The sequence below is a fragment of the Pelophylax lessonae genome (genome assembly GCF_965119305.1).
Source record: "Pelophylax lessonae genome assembly, chromosome: 11".
Lineage (NCBI taxonomy): Eukaryota > Metazoa > Chordata > Amphibia > Anura > Ranidae > Pelophylax > Pelophylax lessonae.
This window is the reverse complement of record NC_138778.1, coordinates 145,534,396-145,555,642: the sequence shown is the minus strand read 5'-3', so window position 1 is coordinate 145,555,642 and position 21,247 is coordinate 145,534,396. Positions and strand designations below refer to the sequence as shown.

The window sequence follows — 21,247 nt, the reverse complement described above, 5'->3', positions numbered from 1 at the left end:
ATGAATGCCGCATCTAAACGTGTGGGACAGAACGAATACGAGTGCATCCGAAGTTACAAATTACCCAAAGTAATGAATGCCGTATCTAAACGAATAGAACGGAGTGAATACGAGTTCTTGCAAAGTTACAAATTATCCAAAGTAATGAATGCAGCATCTAAATGAATGGAAGGGAAGGAATACGAATGCATCCGAAGTTATGAATTATCCGAAGTAATGAATGTCGCATCTAAATGAATAGAATGGAACGAATATGAATGCATCTGAAGTTACGAATGATGCGAAGTAACGAATTCTGATCATAACAAACCATCCTATAAACGGAAAAAAAAAGCAAATGAAACTAAAACAAAACACATTTTTTGATAGTGCTCATGCCTAATGCTAGTGCATCACATACTAGCACATTATGAAAGTCTTACCTTAAAACAAAGCCCCCCAGCTGCACGCTGTCACCACTGAGGCTTCCATCTTCACCCAGTCTTTCTTCAGGGTTCAGAGGCTAAGGTCACTTGAATATCTAAGCCGCGATGAGGTCACTGCCTCGGCGCAATGCTCTAAAGCAGTGGTCCTCAACTCCGGTCCTCGGGGCCCACTAACAGGCCAGATTTTAAGTATTACCTTGGGGAGATGCAGACTAGAATACTGCAATCACTGAGTAGCAAATGAGATCACCTGTGATGTAATTTAGTTATCTTGCAAACCTGGCCTGTTAGTGGGCCCTGAGGACCGGAGTTGAGGACCACTGCTCTAAAGGATGCGCCGGTGATGTCACTGGCTGTTGTTCCCTAGAATATCTCCTAAACTCGCACTGTTATATTTATTTTACCTACAAGTAAGCTTTATTTTTTTTTTTTTTCATAAGTAAGCTTTATTATAAGCTTACCTGTAGGTAAAAAAAAAAAAATTGGAGAGTTTATTACCTCTTTAATACTGACCCAGTGGGCAAATATATCCCCTTTCCCCCATCCAAGTCCTCCCCTGAGTGACTTCCAAGTAAGTTTGCCTTCAATGAGTAAATGCTGAGTGAAAACATTAATAAACAGTTACTATTAGCCCCCGTTCACACTGGGGCGACCTGTCAGGCGACCTGGTCGCCTGACAGGTCGCCGTAGGTCGCCTTGCATTGAGAAGCTATGGACTCGTTCTAATAGGAGCGACACAAGTCGCTCCGACTTAGAAAAAGGGAGCTTCTTTGGGGCGACCCGGAGCGACCTGCATAGACTTCAATGTTATGAAGTCCGTGCCAGCCGCTCCGAGGTCGCGGTGCGAGCAGCGCGCCGCGACCTCGGAGGTCGCCCCGGGAAGTAGCGCCGCCCCAGTGTGAACAGGGCCTAATGGTGAAGGTCCGCAAATTTTTTAAATGTATGCATCTGAGACCTCTGTTTATTTAATATCTAAGCTGAGTAAAGGTAGAAAGTTTCAATTTATAAAGCTGCCCTGATCGTGATGTTCCTCTACCACAACTTAGGCAACCCCATGTGGAACTCATGGGCAATGAGTTTTTAAAACTATTACCATAAAGAGCTTACATCCTTCTAGAGCCCCAGGCCCAGACGGCTTCTCCGGCCAGTACTAAGGAAATATCAGGAGATTCTGATTCCTCACTTATGCTCCTACTTCAATTAGATTAGGCGGGGTAACTGCATTCCAGAACATGAGAACACGGTTTATATACATGTTATACTGAAACCAGGAGAGGATCATGGAGATTGCTCCAACTACCGACCGATCTTAATAAATGTGGACTTAAAAATAATGACAGAGATACTTGCTTCCAGACTGAACTCCTTCCTTGCACAATATATCCACCTAGACCAGGCAGGTTTTGTCTCTAATCGCCAAGCATTCGACCAAACAAGGAGAATCATAGATATCATACCGGCCATTCATTCATTCTAATTAGGATAACAAAGGGCCCAGGCGAGGCATGTTACTGTCCTTAGATATACATAAGGCCTTTGATTCCCTGTCATGGGATTATCTATTTCATGTTTTGTCTCAATTTGGTTTTGGTCAGAATTTCTTGACTGTACTTTAGGCACTATGTAGCACGCCTACTGCATCCCTAATGCTAAACTCTATACTCTACACATTCTCTCCCAATACAAAGGGGGACTTAGCAGGGATGCCCTCCATCCTCTTTGCGGTTCGTTTTTGCACTGGAGCCACTGGCCATTAAAATTTGAAACTGTTTAGATGTAAAGGGGATAGACTGTGGGGATAGGGAGCACAAATGCGTACTACTCGCAGATGACATTTTGATGGTCATCTCGTCCCCCATAACCACCCTTCCTAACCTTTATGTGATGCTTTAGCCTTTTTCAAGAATCTCAGGCCTCATAATTAATCATGACAAATCACAGGCACTAAATATTTCCTTAGAACGCTCCCTGACTTGCGTGGCTCCTTTGCTCTACCCCGCTGGATAGGTTTCCGCTACCTCCAACTGCGCCATGCGGTCCGTGCCCAGTTCCCGACCACTCCAGTCCTGCAGACTGATCGTCTGGAGGATGTCCTCACGCAGGCTGAGCTCCCCAAGCCTCTTTCTGCCCTCTATGCTACCTTGTTGGTTACAGACTCTCCTGCCTTGGAGCGCCTGTGGCAGCGTTCGTCTTCGGACTTGCCTGCCCTAGATAGGGAGGAATGGGAGGACTGCCTGGGTCATGGTTCGGGTTCGGTCATCGCATCTAGAGACAAACTTATTCATACTAAATTTCTGCATAGAGTCTACTTCACCCCACTGAGACTGCACAGAATGTATCCTGCACGATCGGCCGCTTGCCCTAAATGTCTGGTAGATGAGGGATCTTATCTGCATATGTTTTGGACTTGCCCACGGGTGGAGGAGTTTTGGGGGGCTGTGTTTGACCTTCTGAACAACCGTCTTCACCTCACTGTCACCCGTACCCCGGAGCTGGCACTCCTGGGCATTCCTGATAAGGTTAGACGATCTAAGTACTCACGGTTGATGATTTCCTTGTTGCTGTATTATGCTAGGAAGGAGATCATTCTTCGCTGGGGTTCCCCCTCCCCCCCCCACGCTGTCTGTGTGGGTGGCCCTTGTGAAACTTACCTATATTAATAGACATTGTCCCCACAAATACGAAAAAATATGGCAGCCTTGGGTGGATAGTGCGATTTAGCTTTCCTTCCCCTTGCTGCCCTTTTGTTCCATGATCTGTTGCTTCTATACTTGGTACTTATTGTTTGCATTTTCTGTACTGTGTGTTGTAATGCTTCTTGCCACCAAGCTTACTTGTGAGCTATTAGCGCTCCTGTTCTTCCCGTTGGTTTCTGCTGTTGGCCACTGGCTACACATGTGTTGTATACTGTTATTTAATTCTGACTATATTCAATAAACCTTGTTTGTAAAAAAAAAAAAATATTTCCTTAGAGAACAACACAAAAACAGCTCTTGAACAATCTTACAAGTTTCTTTGAGAATCAGAGGCACTCTCGTATCTGGGTATCCACCTGACCCCCTTGTTAACCACTTTACCACCGGAGGATTTTGCTGTCTTCCGTCCAGGCCACTTTTTGCGATTCGGCGCTGTGCAACTTTAACTGACAATTGCGCGGTCGTGCGACGCCGTACCCAAACGAAATTTACGTCCTTTTTTTACCACAAACAGAGCTTTCTTTTGGTGGTATTTGATCACCTGTGCGATTTTTACTTTTTGCGCTATAAACAAAAAAAGAGCGTTTATTTTGAAAAAATAACAATATTTTTCACATTTTTTTATATGAAATTCCCCCCAAAAAAAATGTAAAAATCAAATTTTTTTTACATTTTTGGCCAATTTGTTTTCTGCTACCTATGTTTAGTAAAAAAAATCGCAATAAGTGTATTTTGATTGGTTTGCGCAAAAGTTATTGCGTTTACTAACTAAGGGAAAGATTTCTGTCATTTTTGGTGTTTTTTTTTTAACGCGTAATGGCGGTGATCTGCGATTTTTTTTGCGGGACTGCGACATTGCGGCGGACAGATCGGACCCTTGACTGACATTTTTTACACTTTTGGGGGTACCAGTGACATTACTGCAGTAATCAGTGCTATATATATGCACTGTTACTGTAAAAATGACACTGGCAGGGAAGGGGTTTATTTTATTGGAGAGGGAGGGGTTAATGTATGCCTGGTGCTTACTGACATGTGGGGGGGGGAGGTGACTGAGTGACAGAAGGACAGATTGGATGTCCAGCTATGCTGAACACTCCGATCTGTCAGTCCCTGAGTCTCCCGCCTCAGCTGTAGATCTCTGCAGTTCATCCAGAGTGATCATGGGCCTCTTGGCTGCATCTCCTTGTATGAGCTGAAAGTTTAGAGGGACGGCCAGGTCTTTGTAGATTTGCAGTGGTCTGATACTCCTTCCATTTCAATATTATTGCTTGCACAGTGCTCCTTGGGATGTTTAAAGCTTGGGAAATCTTTTTGTATCCAAATCCGGCTTTAAACTTCTCCACAACAGTATCTCAGACCTCCCTGGTGTGTTCCTTGTTCTTCAAGATGCTCTCTGCGCTTTAAACGGACCTCTGAGACTATCACAGTGCAGGTGCATTTATACGGAGACTTGATTACACACAGGTGGATTCTATTTATCATCATTAGTCATTTAGGTCAACATTGAATCATTCAGAGATCCTCACTGAACTTCTGGAGAGAGTTTGCTGCACTGAAAGTAAAGGGGCTGAATAATTTTGCACGCCCAATTTTTCAGTTTTTTATTTGTTAACAAAGTTTGAAATATCCAATAAATTTAGTTCCACTTCATGATTGTGTCCCACTTGTTGTTGATTCTTCACAAAAAATTACAGTTTTATATCTTTATGTTTGAAGCCTGAAATGTGGCAAAAGGTCGCAAAGTTCAAGGGGGCCAAATACTTTCGCAAGGCACTGTATGTCATTTTTATTGTTTTTTTTTTTTTACTAGTAATGGTGGCGATTTTTTGTGGGACTGCGACATTGCGGCAGACAGATCGGAACCTGACTGACATTTTTGACACTTTTGGGGGGACCAGTGACATTACTACAGTAATCAGTGCTAAAAATATGCACTGTTACAGTAATAATTACACTGGCAGGGAAGGGGTTAACATTGTGGGTGATCAAGGGGTTAAATGTAAGCCTAGGGGAGTCATTCTAACTGGGGGGGCGTGGCTTGTGGAATGACCAGAGAGACTTGTAATCCTGTATAGAAGGATCACAGAGGCTCTATGATCATTCCAGGGAGAAAAACGGTCAGCTGTGTTTTCTCTCTCAGTGGGGAACGATTGTGGGTGTCAGACAGCAAACTGAGCCGTCTGCCTGCTGCATCGGCTTCCCAGCTGATGAGTGAGGGTGGGAGCATGCCTCCGGCGGCGCGCGCTCGCCCCCTAGCCTCCTGCTTGCGACCGCCGTACAGGTATAGCAATTCGCGCAGGAGAGCCTGCCTGCCGCAGTAAATCTGCAGTGGGCGGTCGTAAAGAACTTACAGACTGTGACGTCAGTCACTTTGGCTGGGGGGCTTGTGGATTGCTTTAGGGAGGTCAGGAGACTACTTGTCCAGCTTCCCCAGCCCCTCATATGTGTAAGTCACCCTGTGTCTATTAGGGGCACAGGGTGACCAAGAACCCCAGTCGGGTCTGCACTAATTAAAACTCGCTGTACAACCACACTGGACTCAGCCTTTTGTGTTACCCTGGTTATCCTGGGTTCTATATGTGTGGTTTGTGTTGGGGGAGTGAGGGGCTCTTTCACTTGGGACTGTAATATCTCTGAGCAGTGTTCCTCAGGAAATATATAAAGATATATTGCAGAAGCATTTCATAGACCCTTGCTAGTGGGGTGGGGGTTTGTTATTGTTACCTGCATTCCATTGTTCTATTGTTCCTGTCTGCCTTGAGTAAGCTTATTATGGGATGTGTATGTTTGTGTGGATTGGTTAAGGGGGAGGGGTTGTCAGAGTATATATCTCCTTCTGCTTTGTGTTTCAATAAACAGTTTTGATTCTGGTTTGACTCCAAAACTTGTACTGTCTAGTTCTTGGGTAACTATAGCCAGATTCACGGATCCCGTCTTCCAGAGCTTAGAAAACAGGTTCTTGGTGGAGATACCCAGTCACGGTGTCCGGATTCTGTCACACAGACCCTATCTTGTTTGTAACCCGGGGACCGCCTGTATGTCTCCTATGGAATATCTATGTCTCAAGTATGATAGAATCCGTGGACATATATCTGAAATATACACTATTCTAACATACACCTTGGCTAAGCTGGGTTATATAGCCAAATGGGAACAGGACATCCAGGAAAGCCTTGAACTTGAGGATTGGCACTCGATTGCACAGGCTGCTTCGAGGTCACTCATCAACACTTCCATTATTGAAGCAAACTACAAAGTACTGCTTAGATGGTATTTGGTGCCGGCCAGATTGGCTACTGATGTCCCGGGAGTTTCATCTAAGTGCTTCAGGGGTTGTGGTCAGGAAGGGACAATGTACCATATATGGTGGCAATGTCCCAAAGTAAGGCGGTTTTGGATCAGAGTTTATAATTTCACATTTCCATTATACAAATGAATCTGACCAAATCCCCAAAGCACGCATTACTGGGATGTAAGGAAGAGGAAGCCTCGAACAATCAGGGATGACTCCTCACTTTTTTATTTGTTTCTGCTAAAATTACTATAGCCAGAAATTTGAAATCGGCTATCATACCATTTGACCAGCTTAAGCACAAACTTTCCTGTATTATTCCTGTAACGAACGGTTAACGGCCGCTTTACAGTACAAAATACAGGTGTTTGAAAAGGTATGGGGAACTTGAATTCGATACTCGACCCATGACCCCCGGACTATACCTGACTAGGGTTTCTATGGTAGATGCGAGCCAGAGCGCAAAGTCCTTTCTCTCCCCCCCCCCCCTCTCTTCTTTTTCTACTTTTCCTCTTTAGTTTTCTTTTTTTTCTTTTGCCTCTGTAAGAGGGATTTGGACTGCATACCTCTGTGAGTATGGAGGATGGAGTGTCCCTCTCTATGTGGTTGAAGGAACTAACACCTCCCAATGCAGAGGGGGCACTCCGAACTCCACTAAATTACATTGTTACTAACAAGAAGGAGGAAGGGACAAAAAGAAAATAGAAAGATACATAGTGATCTTTATGTTCTACAGTTTCTTTGTAAACTCTAAGTGCCGGTTCACACTGAAGCGGCACGACTTTCGGGGCGACCTGTGAAGTCGCGTGCAGCGCGACTTTGGCACGACTTGCACGGATTTCATAAAATTAATGTCTATGCAAGTCGCTCCGAGGTCGCCCGAAGTAGTACAGGACCCTTTTTTTAAGTCGGAGCGACTTGTGTCGCTCCTATTAGAACCGTTCCTGTACCACACAATGGGAGGCGACGGTGCGTGACTTGTCAGGCTGACCAAGTCGCCTGACAAGTCATACTAGTGTGAATGGACACTTAAGGTATACTACAGTCGATTGAAAAACAAGTTGCATTTTGTGGCTGTAGGTCCTAGTTGTGTGTTGAAGAAAGTGGTTTCAGAAAGATTAACTCTTTATTAAAGCGAGGTCTGCTGTTATGAGTCTTTTGCTCTGTACTTGAGTGGTTACATTACATAACCTCTCATGTTTATTCAATATGTAGTCCCACTCGTGGATATTGTATATTGTTCAAAACTAAAGTTGGAATCTCTTGACTTTTTTTTCTTTGTATTGAAAAAACCTTTAATAAAAAACATTGAAACATAGAGCTGCTCTGAACAATTTTGCCCTATTTTAGCTTGGCACGTATTGAAGTAAATAAGCTGTGTTCACATTAAATTCCCAATCACAGGCATAAGAAAAAAAACTGTATTTTTGCTTGTATGCAATTGGTTAATTAAAATGAACACAGTAATTCAGGGCTAAGAAATACAATTATTATCCATTGTGTTAGATACCCCCACGCATCTCGCTAACAACAAAGTACAATAAAGTTTGGTGCAGTGCAATATGTAAAAAGCGTCAAGCACTTCTTTTGAGTGTTTCTCCTGTGTAGGGCAGCCTGTTGAAATTTGAACGTGGAAAAATGTGTGTATGTTCTGTCACATCAGCATACGCGTGGGCGGGGTCTGGCTGTGCCCGTGCACGAGGGTTAACAATTTGCCCAAAGGCGTGCTGCTTACCAATGCCTGGAACCATGCAGAGGCTGCGGTCATGTGAAGCACCAAACATTAAGGCAGTCCCTAAATCAGAGATGAGCCACTTGTGTGCAGTGGATGTGTGGAGTTCTTCCTTAAGATGTTGTGTCGCATGGCACTACATACTTGAGTAGATGTATATGTTGCATTAGAAGGGGGCTAGCAGAACTTTCACCCCCAGTTACCTCACTCCTAGTAACAAAATTGAATCCTTCCAAGCACATAGTGGGTTCTATGCGTGCTCTTTAACCCTTCCGTTCCCTTTCCATACCTAGTGACCAGGCCTTGGATCTCTGTGACGCTAGTCTGCTCCCAGTGACTGGAGGGGATGGATAGCTTTGGAGGGAGTCAGAACACAGACCCCCTCACTACCAGAGCCCCGGTCAAACTAACCAGGTATCAAGCCCAATGACTGGTGCTCTGGCTGTAGTAATCATCGGTTACCCATGGCAACTACCTCCTCTTCCTTGTCTTGCGAGTAAACCTTTTATAGTGGTGTTAGTCTTACCCCCAAGTGCTGTTTTTTTAGGAATATGCCAAAACCCAATATGCCCACTTTGAGTAACTTCAGACCAGGCTTAGCACAGCAGAAACAACTTTACTGAAAGTCAGGTAGAACACGTAAAAACATACAATAAAGTCCTCATCCTAAATACACCTAGTTGTGGCTGCCCCAGGTTACTTGAACAGGTGAGGTTATATCGGGAGTAGTCCATTCTTGGAAGAGCCCATACGGAGGAGTTCATGCCCTTGGGATGTCCCAATGCGATGGCCTCTAATGCTGGACCACAGGTCCCAGCAACTCTCACAAATGCCCTGTGTTCTTTTTGGTCCCGCTTTTTTCTTCTTCCCCCTGGAGTCCAGACTTCATCCCTTTTTATGCAACACGGGAGGGAGGCTGGACCCCAGCAAAAACCCACTAACACACAAGGGAAGGCAGTTAAAACGGTAACCCCTTCCCCCCACCTGGGCAGCCAGGCTAACTAAAACTACAGTAGATCACCTGCCTACACACATTTGAGCAGGACCTAAAAGCTCTTTTTAGAAAACCCATGGTGCTTTGTGAATCCTGTGTCACAGTGTACCCTATATTAAAGGTTTATCTGTCAAATAAATATTTTAAGTAAATAAAAATGACATCAATGTATAAAATTGTAAAAATATAAAATAAATAAATAACCCAAAAGCTGTACCTTGCTATTTAATGTGGCAGTCAATGTTACTCCCTGTGTACATTTGACATTGGAATGCTAGAGTTCGGTATTTTAAAATGTATTTATTTAAAGCCTTTTCATTTGGCTAAATCCCTATGCCATCATAAGCAGAATTAAATATACTTTATAATAAGAAATTAAGTATGTACAAACTAAACATATTCCTGTTTAATTAATATAGATTACAACTAATTAATTAAATTTTCCTTGAATGACGTGGTTTAGGTCGATGAAATGCTTTACAATAAATAGATTAAAGATGTTTAAAACAGTTTACATGATTTACATATGGTAGTTGTACTTTTATCCATAAGCATTACTCAAAACAACTGGAGTGTCCTGGGGTTGACATGCTAAAGCACACAGATCACACTTTTAACACATTTTGTATGGGAGCAAAAGTGTTTGGTCCATAACGATGATTATTATTCACAAACCATTTATTTTATACCCAACGTGTCCCCATTAGGGAGGTAAGCCATAATCCAATTTTTTTGTTCTGGGTTTAGACACTTAAATTGATTAAGAATCCTACGAGTAATAAAATTAGACTTGTGATCTATAGACAAGCTTAGATTTGTGCATGGAGAGTTGTGCCTTCTTTGGGGATTTCTGTTTATTCAGAGCATTATTACTGGCTAACTATTCAATTCATAATATTTTTAGGTGTCCTCACACAAGGTGTGTCCAATATTGAAGGGACAACGACCAAGCCCCCTGCTCCATCATGAGAACTTTCCAAGTCTTTGGAGTGATCTTCCCTGACTCCATTGCTGGGTTGGAAATCCATAATGAATTGAAACAGTACAGTCTCAAAGAAGGCAACCATGAGACACAAGACCCTCACACAAGCATGAAGTGCTGCTGATGGGTGTCCTGCAGCCTTTTTACAGGCTCCCTGCATGCACTGTCCACAATCATAACAGGTTGAATGTTTGTTTTTCAAAGGCCTGTCCCTAACTTCTGTCACATTTTACTGAAAACCAGTTGCATGTGTGTACTTTCACATCACATATTTGCTAACTTTTTAAAGGCAATTTTTTTTTTTTAACCACTTAAGCCCCGGAAGATTTTACCCCCTTCCTGACCAGGGCCTATTTTGCGATTCGGCACTGCATGACTTTAACGGACAATTGCACGGTCATGCGACGCTGTACCTAAACGAATTTGACGTCCTTTTTTTCGCACAAACAGAGCTTTCTTTTGGTGGTATTTGATTACCTGTGGGATTTTTTGATCATGCGCTATAAACAAAAAAAGAGCGACAATTTTGCAAAAATAACAATATTTTTCACATTTTTTTATATGAAATTCCAAAAAAAAATGTAAAAATCTAAATTTTTTAACATTTTCAGCCAATTTGTTTTATGCTACATATGTTTGGTAAAAAAAAAAATCGCAAAAAACGTATTTTGATTGGTTTGCGCAAAAGTTATCGCATTTACTAACAAAGGGAAAGATTTTTGTCACGTTTTTTTTTAACGCGTAATGGCGGCGATCTGCAATTTTTTTGTGGGACTGTGACATTGGGGCAGACAGATCGGACCCCTGACTGACATTTTTGACACTTTTGGGGGTACCAGTGACATTTCTACAGTAATCAGTGCTATACATATGCACTGTTACTGTAAAATGACACTGGTAGTGAAGGGGTTAACTTTTTTGAGAGGGAGGGGTGGTGTGTGTCCCTAGGGGCGTGATTCTAACTGTGATTGGCTGTGGCTTGAGGTGTAGGAACAGTGATCAACGGTCCTACATAGTAGAACTGTATGATCATTGTTTCTACACAGGGGAGAATGACAGGCGGCTTGTTTACATCAGCCGCCTGCCTTTCTCCCGCTGTCACGGACGATCGTGAGTGCCCGGCAGACATCGGGTTCGCCGGGCACACGCGCGCGGGGGGGGGGGGGTCCGTGACAGAGCGGGAGCGCGCCTCCAGCGGCACGCGCTCGCTCCCCAGAGCCTCACAGGCTAGTGACGTACCCATGCGTCACTTTGCCTGTGAGGGGCTGACCGCCGCAGCAGCGGTCGGCAAGTGGTTAAATAGTACAACATTCCAGGACAATGTGCATGAGCACAGAGGTTTATTTTTCCTTTTAGAATGCATTTTACAGAATGATTTGCAGATGGGAGATTATGGGAGACAGGGGCTTTGACACTGTCACCCCATCACACAAAGTACCCAAACAAGGGCCCAAATCAACATCACCGGTTGTCAAAGCTTACATAATATTTTATTGTTTGGCTTACATCTACTTTAACAAACTATGCTTGAATTATTTGAGTTGTAATACTGTGTACATATTAACTATGTTCCCTGTCTGTGTGCACAGTTGTGTACACCCAAAGATCCTTTTTATCTGTTGACAATAACTGATTGAAAGATCTTCAACTGTCAACCCTTGAGCTCCATTATTTGTTTTTCAAGAATATCATTTTATGCTTTGGGTGATTAGAGCGCATCAGGCAGTTGTTGCTCATATTCCAGCCAACAGCCTATTTTTTCATCCCTAAAAAAAATGAAGTGCAAAAACAGCCTGCATATAAACCCCCTCACATGACATCACACACATATACTGCAGCCCTCTGTCCCCATAGATAAAATAAAAGTTAGGCATGTGTATGCTGGATAGGCATATTATCCTTGAATAAAACTATCCTGCTTCTGGCAAATTTTGCACTGCTGTATCCTCTGTTGTATGTTTTTTGTTAATATTTAAACTCTTTATGCATTTCTAATAGGTAAATTAAAATAGTCAGTATAATTTAAAGATTATCTAGGGTCAAATTTTTAATTTATAAATGATATCACTCGCGCCACTGGAATAGCTATAAGAATTTTATGTATTAAGGGTAATGCTAGTTCAACAGTGGATATGTAATCATGAATGGGGGAGAAAAAAACTGCGCTAAACCCTATTAAGGAAGGATGTTGGGATCCTACCACAACAGTAAATTAGTGACAATATAAGTGCAAAAAAATGTGTATATGCTTAGGTATTGCTACCTAATGCTTTAAATAAATATTAGAAATAATACATTTATACCTCAATTAAAACTGTTATAATTTATAGCATATAAACTGGTGTGCATGCAAAATAGTGCATCAACTAAATAATATACAGTAAACCTCCATTGTGGGGGTTACGTTCCGGACCCAGCCGCGAAAAGTGAAAATCCGTGAAATAGAAAAACCCTATTAAAATGCATTGTAGGCATGTTTATTTTACTGTCACTGTACGTGTAGAAGCATTTTAAGGTCTTTAAACACACTTTTAAAACAATAGAAACTCATTTAAACACATAAAAGATACTGGGAGACATAGCAAGAGCTATGGAAAACACAAAAATATTTCATTTTTAATCATTTATATAGTAAAATAACATTACAGAAAAAAACGCAATATACCGGGACCGCAAAAACTGAACCGCGATGGAGCGGGGGTTTACTGTAAATATAATATCAATATAAAACTAGTATATAGTATAGCATATAAACGGGTGTACGTGCAAAATAGTGCATGAACTAAAATTCTGTGATAGATAATGGTATAAATATTCAGCAATTTAAAGTGCAAACAAATGGCTAAGGTGCTTTAATATCATAAATTAATTAATAAGCAGTCCATATAAGTGCAAATGTAAAATGGTGCAAATAGTGCAAAAAGTCCTTCTGTGCAGATTAAAAGTGCTGGTGCTTTTCTCATATGTAATAGGGGTGTGACCCTCCGCTTCTCTTCCCGGTGGTAAATGGTAGGAAGACCCACTTACCAGATTCCGTGGATTCCTGTAGGCGTACGCCAGCAGGAATCAGTAAAGGCTCGGGTGTATCTCTCTCATTTGGATACCGATTTCCTGGGGGTGCTGAGAATGTCCGGGGTCCACTACTTGCTCCTGCTCCTGGGTGCACTCAGGATATGGGGAGAAAAAGAAGGCTCCTCATAGTGCAGACGTCTGTAAAAAGATTTCCTCTTTATTCAGTAAGTAAACTACCGTAACCAGGAGAAGTCAGTTCTATGACGAAACGCGTCAAGTTGCAACGCACGCTGCCTCATTCTGGGCCCTAGGTGAACCGCACACCACTTCCCCACTTCCAGGTACGGTAGGTACGGCGTGGCTTTCACGAGCAGACATCCAACACAGCCGCGAGGCTTGGTGTCTGCAAAGGACATTCACAGAAGGGCACCAGCATATTTTTACTCTTGTTTTATTGTGATTGCGGTTTTTATATATTTTACTTACTGAATAAAGAGGAAATCTTTTTACAAACGTCTTTTTCTCCCCATATCCTGAGTGCACCCAGGAGCAGGAGCAAGTAGTGGACCCCGGACATTCTCAGCACCCCCAGGAAATCGGTATCCAACTGAGAGAGATACACCCGAGCCTTTACTGATTCCTGCTAGCGTACGCCTACAGGAATCCACGGGATCTGGTAAGTGGGTCTTCCTACCATTTACCACCAGGAAGAGAAGCGGAGGGTCACACCACTATTACATATGAGAAAAGCACCAGCACTTTTGATCTGCACAGAAGGACTTTTTGCACTATTTGCACCATTTTACATTTGCACTTATATGGACTGCTTATTAATTAATTAATTTATGATATTAAAGCACCTTAGCCATTTGTTTGCACTTTAAATTGCTGAATATTTATACCATTATCTATCACAGCATTTTAGTTGATGCACTATTTTGCACGTACACCCGTTTATATGCTATACTATATACTAGTTTTATATTGATATTATATTTATATTATTTAGTTGATGCACTATTTTGCATGCACACCAGTTTATATGCTATAAATTATAACAGTTTTAATTGAGGTATAAATTTATTATTTCTAATATTTATTTAAAGCATTAGGTAGCAATACCTGAGCATATACACATTTTTTTGCACTTATATTGTCACTAATTTACTGTTGTGGTAGGATCCCAAACATCCTTCCTTAATAGGGTTTAGCGCAGTTTTTTCTCCCCATTCAAAATTTTAATTTTTATATTAATTTCTACATTTCATAAAAAACTCCACTAAGCTGGGAGCAGTGATTTTTTTTAATGATATTTATAAAAGGATAACGTTTAAAATTGCCAGAAAATGTAATTTCACTCCTGGCTTCTTGAAAAAAAAAAAAACTGTACACAGATCTCTCTAAAGGTCGTCCAAAACAGACCCTAAAGCCTCGTACACACGCAACGATTATCGGCCGACCGATCGGCCGTCTTTTGTCCAGTGTTGTTGTGTTGGTTGAAATGTGCTCTAGACTGCACACGAATTTTCTCGGCCAACAAAAACCAACTTCAGAAGTGATGTCATGTGCTGGTTAACTTTCCGTGTGTTTTTTCTTCTCTGAGCATGCCCAGTCTTGCTCATCAGATTTTTGTCTGCCGAAATCTGTACTGACTGCAAGAAAATCGGCCGTTGTGTTGACGGCCAACAAAAATTTTATAGCCTGCTCACCAGATTTTGTTCGGCCGAAAAGTCTGAGTCGGTTGTCGAAATCATCATACTAACAAGCCGAAAATCGGCCTATCGGACGTTGTCCGAAAATTCACGGCCAACTATCGATGCGTGTGTTAGGGTCTCTAAGGATCATTTCTTTCTTGAATAACCTGGTTCTATTCCTAATCAGTTGTTACCTACATAGGTGGTTCTGAGAGCCACAGCCTGGTATACCCACCATTTAGGTCCATCACTCCTTGCAGGAGATGCTTGTGAAGATCTGGTATCTATGCTTAGATTCTGCACCGGGACTATTTTATAGGCTCACCCCTTCTCTAACAGATACCACAGAAGATCCACTATCCATCTTTCCCATAACTCTCTGGTTATTTCTGGGCTTCAGCAATGGCTTTTTTTAACCAATTAGACATATTCCATGTGTCTACTTCACCTACTATTCCTTGTTGCCAATGCCATCACCTCTGCCAGTTGAGTGTCATTCTTTTTAATTATTTTTGTTGCAGGGCAATTTACTTAACTGGATCTTCCATATTGCTGCTTTCTGGAAGTTTCCACCTCAGCTGACCTTTCAGTCCCTTCATTGTCTTCCTGACTGGCTGCTAATAAATCATCAACATTTTGATTGTATTGATCCATTGTGCAATATTCTTTAATAATTTAACACTGTTATTATGTGTTATTTCTTGTTCTCTTTCATTGAGTTCCTTGAGTGAGACTTTCAACTCCTTTGAACTGTCAGTGTCCACCTTTTCCATCTTTGCTCTACCTGCCACATTGTCAGAAAAACCCTGCGATGTAATTAAGACCATATTGGAAAGCAAAAAATGTATATAAAGAAAACCTGTGCTTGATGTATACAATGTGATAATAAAATATATACAATTAAAGAGCCGGTTCACATACAGGCGACCCGACTTGCCGGGGCGACCTGTGAGGTCGCGGTGCACAGCTCGCACCGCGACCTCGGAGAGACATGCACGGACTTCATATCATTGAAGTCAATGCAGGTCGCTCCAGGTCGCCCCAAAGTAGCTCCTATTAGAACGGGTCCTGTGCTAATCTATGGCATGGCAGGTCGCCTGACAAGTCGCCCCCAGTGTGAACCGGCAGTGTACAGCAGCACTCACAATATTACACAGCAATATAGCAAAAATAGGATAAAAAAAACGTGTTGCGCTGTCATATAAATAAGTGTAATATCCTTCACAAAGGATACTAAAAGTTAAATGCTAGATGAAAGTCCAAACAAAATTTTTAGTCAAATGTCCAGAAACCAAATCAAGTCCATAAGGTGATAGATAAAAATGAGCAAATATCCTCCGGTTCTTATTAGGTGCAACACCCAGTGCTCCCCATAGGAAATCAGGGCAAATATATCCTCCTACCAGATCGTTAGACCTATCAAGGTCTATATTCACATCAGTGAGCTTCACCCCTCACGCGCCTCCACAGGCGTCACGACTTCATCGCTAAAAGGCAAGGAAATAGCAGTGACAATGTGACGCCCATGGAGGGTGTGGGATGATTGTATGTTTTTCCAAAGCCTTTTAACTTTGCTGTTGTAAGTATATTTTTATTAAACTCTTAAGCTTTTATTGGACGCTGCGCAATGAGTTTTTTATCTTCTCAGTGGTACACTGTATGACCAGGTCTGAGGTTCCTCAAAGCGTAACCCAACTTTTTTTGAGAAAAAACATTTCCCTCTGGGTGATCTCTGTACATTGCAAGGATTTTAATAAACTTTGTTGCAGATTCCTACCTTTTGTTATTCTGAAGAATCATTGTTCCTCTGTGCTGAGTGGGTCTAATGGGAGTGGTTTCATAGTTATCTATCAGCTGTGGCAGCTGCAGAGCACTAATGAGGAAAGCTACTGGGCCTGCATCCCTTTAGACGTGTTCCTATTGGGAGTATCCCACCAAAAAATTTAATTTTTGTTGCAGGGGATGCCAGAAATCTGACTTGTTTCTTAGGCAGACTTCTGGGAAAAGTGATGAGCCAATCACACAAGCAGGAAATGATGTTTCTGGGGTGTGGTCAGTATACATTCTGTGTACAGAACAGTTCCAGGTAGCCATATTGCATTCCATTTTCAGAAAATACAACAGCTGCAGATAGAAAAGGAAAGGTCATTTTTAATAACATTCAATTACAATATGATTTGTGTCACAATTGTATACACTATATTGTTTTTTCTTTGTTTGCTGATTTTTTCCCCCACGAAAGTGGAGTTACCCTTTAAGGATATTTGTTTGTGGGAATTTTCTTTATTAGGATCCACAAGGCGGCTGAAAAGCAGAGGTAGCCTACACCTAGAGTGAGGGGTGAAGCTCACTGATGTGAATATAGACCTTGATAGGTCTAACGATCTGGTAGGAGGATATATTTGCCCTGATTTCCTATGGGGAGCACTGGGTGTTGCACCTAATAAGAACCGCAGGATATTTGCTCATTTTTATCTATCACCTTATGGAGTTGATTTGGTTTCTGGACATTTGACTAATTAATTTTGTTTGGACTTTCATCTAGCATTTAACTTTAAGTATCATTTGTGAAGGATATTGCACTTATTTATATGACAGCGCAACATTATTTTTTTATCATATTGGAAAGCAGTTTTACATCAAAGAACTATGGGCAGATAATGCCAAGAGTACTTCTTGTGGCTGTCATCCCCTCTGCAAGGCAATTGTTTGACCTAGTGGCACTTATCTTTTGTTTTTTATTTTTACATAGAGGAAAGGTGGTGTTTAGGCCTAAGGCTTTCTTTTTTTTTTTTTTTAACCACTTTACCACCGGAGGATTTTGCTGTCTTGCGTCTGGGCCACTTTTTGCGATTCGGCGATGTGTGACTTTAACTGACAATTGCGCGGTCGTGTGACGCTGTACCCAAACGAAATTTACGTCCTTTTTTCCCCACAAACAGAGCTTTCTTTTAATGGTATTTGATCACCTCTGCAATTTTTAGTTTTTGCGCTATAAACAAAAAAAGAGCGTAAATTTTGAAAAAATAACAATATTTTTCAAATTTTTTTATATGAAATTCCCCCCCAAAAAAATGTAAAAATCAAATTTTTTTTACATTTTTGGCCAATTTGTTTTCTGCTACCTATGTTTGGTAAAAAAAAATCACAAAAAGCGTACTTTGATTGGTTTGCGCAAAAGTTATTGCGTTTACTAACTAAGGGAAAGATTTATGGCATTTTTGGTGTTTTTTTTTTAACGAGTAATGGCGGCGATCTGCGATTTTTTTTGCGGGACTGCGACATTGCGGCGGACAGATTGGACCCTTGACTGACATTTTTGACACTTTTGGGGGTACCAGTGACATTACTGCAGTAATCAGTGCTATATAAATGCACTGTTACTGTAAAAATGACACTGGCAGGGAAGGGGTTAATTTTATTGGAGAGGGAGGGGTTAATGTATGCCTGGTGCTTACTAACGTGTGTGGGGGGAGGTGACTGTGTGACACAGGGACAGATCGAGGGTTCAGCTATGCTGAACCCTGCAATCTGACCCTGCCTGTCACTTAGGAGATCCGCCCGCTTTGTTTACACAAGCAGGCGGGTCTCCACACTTGATCCCCGACGATCCTGGCCCGACTCCCTCTGTGACTGAACACAGCGGGAGCGAGCCTCCGGCGGCGCGCGCGCCGCCGAGAAAGGGGAGTGTCTGGCGACGTAGGTCTACGTCGCCAGACGATAACGAACCACTTTGCCGCAGTAGTGCTCGAGTGAGCAGACGAGAAGTGGTTAAGGTAGTACCCAAGTTGCACTGCTGTCCCTGGACATTTCTGCTTCAGCAGGGCAGGGACAGCCTAAGGCTCCTTTCACACGGCCGCTCCGTGTGAAAGCTCCGCTGCGGGACTTTTTTTTTTTTTTTTCCACGGAGCAGATGACATTTGTGTCATCTGCTCCGTGTGCCCGCATATCATCCCATCCGTTTGCGGATGATATACGGACATAATGTAAGTATATGGCACTGCGGATGTCAGCGGATGACACCGCTGACATCTGATTTTCCTTCCTTTCCGTTTTTTACACGGAAGGAAAAATAGGGTTCTGTTCCGTTCGTAAAAACGGAACAGAACTGACAGGAGGAAAATCGGGTGTCAGCGGATGGTATTCCTCTGACACCCGCAGTGCCATTCACTTACATTATGTCCGCAAATCATCCGCAAACGGATTGGATGATTTGCAGACACACGGAGCGGCCGTGTGAAAGGACCCTTACAAAACAAAAAAATGTTCAATATAAATTTAAAAAATAAATCTGTAAATACAAAATACTGTTAGAGAAAAAACATTAAAAAACGACTTTCTCAGCATGCAGAACAGTCTCTCTTTGGAAAAAGGGGGGTGCTTTGGTGCACATATCTATCCTTACCCCCAGACACATTTTTGGATTCCTACTTACCTGGTAACAGTTAAATGGATCTGGACACAATGTTTGCAAGAGATCCAAAGAAAACATGTCTGCAAGAAAAGCACAACTTTATTAAGGAATACTGCAACATTTATTTAAAAATGTTACAATGTAAAATAAATAAAATTATTTCCATTTAAAGGATAGGTGTACTTTCAAGTTGCACTAATCCTTTTTTTTCTCCTACCTCCTAAACTAATCCTTGCTCTCCCCAGATGCATACTTACCTATATTCTTCAGTCACAGCCTTCCGCACTATTTCATTGTGCTGTCTGCGCCTGCACAGTGGTTTCCCATAGACTTCTATGGGACGGTCTCCTGCGATTGGAAATGCTTAGGATGACCTAGGGCAATGACGGCAAACCTTGGCACCCCAGATGTTTTGGAATTACATTTACCATGATGCTCATGCACTCTGCAGTGTAGTTGAGCATCATGGGAAACATCTGGGGTGCCAAGGTTGGCCATCACTGACCTAGGGTGATTAGCATTGTAAGGCCTCCTGCACACAGGGCATTTTTGCAGGAAGTGTCTAAAGCTTTTAGGAGCTTTTACAGGCATAAATCTCTGGGACGTAAATTCATTTCATTAGCCAGAATAATTTATTTTGGCCATTGAAATAAATGAATAGTGTTGAGCGAACACGGACTGTATTATTCGTGTTCGTACCGAATAATTGGATTTTTTGTACCCGAACACGGACACGGACACTTTACTGTATGTTCGGGTAAAAATCCGTGTTCGGTCGTTTTATTTCCGGGTTTTGCATGCTTTGGCGCTCTTTTCATGGCGGGCTTTCAACAGCCAATCAACAATCGTTTAACTGGTGTGCCTTAAGCCATCCCAGCCATGCCTGCAAATGTCTCAGTAGCTGTGATTGGCCGTCTGAAGCATGTGACCAAGTCTTTATAAGTTCGAGGCAGCCGCAGCGGCGTCATTATGCTGCTTAGATTCAGGGACAGAGCACACATCAACGTGCTGGCTGCTGATTAGGGAAAGATAGGCAGGAAAAAAACATTTGTGTCCGGATAGAATTGAGGGACAGGTCGGAGTGTTTAGGCAGGGCGAGTTGTAGGCATTTTAGGGATAGAGTCTGCTGAATTATATAGGGTCAGTGTCTTCTACAAACTACAATCGATATTGCTGTGTGGGGGGTGGGGTCTGCACTCAATCCTGATCTACGATCTCTTCTCAATCCTGTTAGGGACAGAGTCTGCTGAATTTTAGGCAAACTGTGTTCTACAAACTACAATCGATATTGCTGTGTGGTGTGGGATTGGAGATAGGCAGGTGTCAGTGATCCACATCCATTTTTCTGTGTGTGAGCTGCAGTGAACACAATCTTTTTGGGCTGCAGTGAACACAATCTTTTTGGGCTGCAGTGAACACAATCTTTTTGGGCTGCAGTGAACACAATCTTTTTGGGCTGCAGTGAACACAATCTTTTTGGGGTGCAGTGAACAAAATCTTTTTGGGGTGCAGTGAACACAATCCTTTTTGGTGTGCAGTGAACACAATCTTTGTGGGGTGCAGTGAACAAAATCCTTTGTGGGGTGCAGTGAACACAATCTTTTTGGGGTGCAGTGAACAAAATCCTTTTTGGGGTGCAGTGAACAACATCCTTTTTGGGGTGCAGTGAACACAATCTTTTTGGGGTGCAGTGAACAAAATCCTTTGTGGGGTGCAGTGAACACAATCTTTTTGGGGTGCAGTGAACACAATCTTTTTGGGGTGGAGTGAACAACATCCTTTTTGGGGTGCAGTGAACAAAATCCTTTTTGGGGTGCAGTGAACAAAATCATTTTTGGGGTGCAGTGAACACAATCTTTTTGGGGTGCAGTGAACACAATCTTTGGGGGGTACAGTGAACACAATCTTTTTGGGGTGCAGTGAACACAATCTTTGTGGGGTGCAGTGAACACAATCTTTGGGGGGGTACAGTGAACACAATCTTTTTGGGGTGCAGTGAACAA

General features: G+C 42.3%; 1 protein-coding gene across 1 annotated transcript in view; it reads right to left on the bottom strand.

The window, feature by feature from the left end:
* The window catches only part of LOC309566630 (proton channel OTOP2-like), a 110,699-nt gene that overhangs the window by 16,823 nt on the left and 72,629 nt on the right, over positions 1-21,247 (bottom strand). Inside the window, exon 3 of the mRNA XM_082271856.1 lies at positions 19,266-19,324. Within this exon, the coding sequence (XP_082127982.1) occupies positions 19,266-19,324 (59 nt within the window). The remainder of the gene's footprint in view (positions 1-19,265; positions 19,325-21,247) is intronic.